At 43.5% G+C, this 2,861-nt stretch overlaps 1 protein-coding gene across 1 annotated transcript; it reads right to left on the bottom strand.

Annotated features, from left to right (window-relative positions):
- Positions 1–1,304: 1,304 nt before the first annotated feature.
- LOC111652777 (uncharacterized) lies at positions 1,305–2,509 on the bottom strand (the record flags this gene model as incomplete). The annotated part of the gene is made up of 1 exon (XM_087172982.1): positions 1,305–2,509. A coding segment is annotated over one exon (1,192 nt), but the record flags the coding sequence as incomplete, so codon positions are not given.
- Between the last annotated feature and the right edge of the window lie 352 nt (positions 2,510–2,861).

Raw genomic sequence — 2,861 nt, 5'->3', positions numbered from 1 at the left:
TTTAGCTACACACAGTGTCATATTCTGGGGGCTTGGCATGAGAGCGAGAACGAGAGGAAGACAGAAGGATAGAGATCTTTGCTGTCATTTCATGACCCATATCAATTAAATACATCCAGTGAAACAAGATTCATATTTCCAAATAGAATATTTAGTAGGCTGCCACGTTCTCATAAGGCATGCTTTATATTAAGTTTATAAGTTGTTAGTAATGGCTTTATAAAAATTTATGAGCGCTTTAACAACATTTGCAATGCCAGGTTGTGAAAAATCCCTTTGAATGGTGTACGTCTTCCCCCGGCTTTATTTGTTTTTGTAAATGTGAATACATCATTTACAAGTGGATTTATGGATTTATAAGTGGACTCATTTCCACGCTGTTAGTTATTGAATGGTCCATCCAGAGGCATCGTCTGTATGAATTAAAGGACTAGTTTGACATTTTGATAAACACTTTTATTTGCTGTCTTATTGAGACTTAGATGAGAAGATTGGCCACCAGCCACAGAATGTTTGCACAACGTGGCAGCCTGTCCTCATTATTAGCCTGTCAGTGATCTATAAAGCATTAATGAATTATTCATTAACTGGATACAACATTGAAACAAATAATAAAGTAATTCTGTGTCTTTAAGCCAAGGCTGACCTAAAATACTCATATCAAGCTCAAATTCTGATGAGGAGAGAAGCCGACAAAATAATTGTTTGTCAGAAGAGAACAGTTCTGGCTGCTGATATTGAACCAGGACAGACATCTCAAAATAATGAGGGCACGGTTTCTCATCATCACAAAACAATATGAATTGAACAACAAAAACTTTTTTGCCAACGTCACAAAAAAGTTTTCTTATCATTACACCAACATTTGGAGATAGCCTAGATAAATATATGAATATATAACTCACTGTGAATAGAGGCTCAAAAACTAAAAAGTGACAGAACTGATTTAACAATAAAAATCCTAATTCTGAAATTATTACCCTGGATGTCTGAGGAATTTTCAACACCCAGGTCAAAAAAGATGGCACACATTACATTGACCCACCTCACCATAGTATAATCAATGAAGTAATGAAGTGGAATCAGGGTAAGAGATGGGAAACTCTTTTAAGACTCAGCCCCCATAGCAGGTGTCAACACCCAGACACCAGATAATGGCATGCTTCTCTAATTACAGAAGTACCAACAGGATGGGGACAGATTTACTGTAACAGGATCCCTCCTTCTCTACTTGGAGCTGAGAATGAAGACAAAACATTGGCCAAGTTACCTCTATGATGCAGCTTTACTTTTAAGATGTCAGATGGTATTATATTGTTATTTACCTTTGGTGTGAGACTCTATGGGCTCCTCTGAAGTCACCTCCTCCACTGTTGCCTCCTCCTCAACAACATCTGCAGGTGCCTCCTCCACTACAACAGCTTCCTCCACTGTGGTGTCCACTGGTAAAGTTACTTCCTCAACAGGTTCTGGTGTAACTTCCTCCACAACAGGCTCTGGCTCTACTTCAGGAATCACCTCTGGTTCCGGTTCATGCTCTGAAATGACCTCTGGCTCTGAAACGATTTCTGGCTCTGCTTCTGGCTCCGGTTCTGGCTCTGAAATGACCTCTGGCTCTGAAACGATTTCTGGCTCTGAAACCACTTCAACCTCTGGCTCTGAAGTCACGTCAGATTCAGCCTCAGATTCAGCTGTGACCTCTGGCTCTGTTTCCTCAGGTTCAGAATCTGCTGCAGGAACCTCCTCAGGTTCTGCCTCTGGTTCAGATTCAGCCACTGCAGCGTCCTCATCGCCAGCAACAGTAGCTTCCTCCTCCACAGCCTCGTTCAGAACAGTTTCCACACTTTCCTCCTCTTCAGCTGCTGCCTCTGTGTCCTCCTGTATGTCTTCACCTTCTGGTCTCTCAACTGTCTCTTCAACTGTTTCCTCAGCAGCAGGCTCCTCCACTTCTGCAACTTCTTCCTGAGGTTCAGTCACTTCCTCTTCCTCATGAGATAATTCCTCCACCGCTTCATCCTCTCCTTCCTCAGTTTTCTCCACCTCTTCCTCTTCAGATGACGCAACCTCCTCGGCTTCTTTCTCCTCCTCCACACTTTGATGCTGCAAAGGTTCTTCCTCAGCCTCTTCCTCAGACATCACCTCTTCGTTTTCCTCTTCCTCTACTACCTCCTCCTGGGAGGCTGCCTCCTCCTGCTCTTCTTCTCCCTCACTTGCCACCTCCTTAGTGGGAGCTGCGTCCTCCTCCTGCTCTTCATGCTCTGAGGTGGAGGCTGGCTCTTCTTCTTCAGCATCAGTGCTTAAAGCTGATGTGGTTTTGCAGGGCTGACACATGGCCCTCTCTGGGGCCGGGGTGTCGTTGGAGGAGCTCTGGCTGGAGCGCTCTTCTGTTGTGTCACATCTGCAGGAGAACAGGTCTCCCTCTGGCTGCTGGAGCTGCAGACGCACAAGAGGCTCCTCATCGTGGATGGACGGTCCTGCCAGGAGATCTGTGAGCGCAAAAGAAGAAAAGCTATGTGACAGACTCCCTTATGCCTCTTTTTGAACCAGTTCAGCTTGCATATGTTTTGACTGCCAGACTGTGTTTTAACAGTGTTTTACAGCAAGGCAAACCTTGATATAAAAATGTATAGAAATCCTTCCTGATCAGCAAAATCTATGCACAATGCCAGAGGCTGTTATATTCCACTTATTAACTAACAAACTTTACTTAAAAGTCATGGGAGAGTTTTAATGTTAATGAGTAAAACAATGATGTGGTGAACTGCTTAACCTATGACAGTTATAGTGACTGAGATGTTTTCTTCAAAGCTATATGCATCCAGGCTGAAAAACATGAAGCAAGGCAAATGTGATGGAATCTG

Source organism: Seriola lalandi, unplaced genomic scaffold (assembly GCF_002814215.2).
Source record: "Seriola lalandi dorsalis isolate HSWRI2012SDOR001 ecotype SW California unplaced genomic scaffold, Sedor1 jcf7180001973738, whole genome shotgun sequence".
Classification (NCBI taxonomy): domain Eukaryota; kingdom Metazoa; phylum Chordata; class Actinopteri; order Carangiformes; family Carangidae; genus Seriola; species Seriola lalandi.
This window is presented reverse-complemented; position numbering and strand designations above follow the sequence as displayed.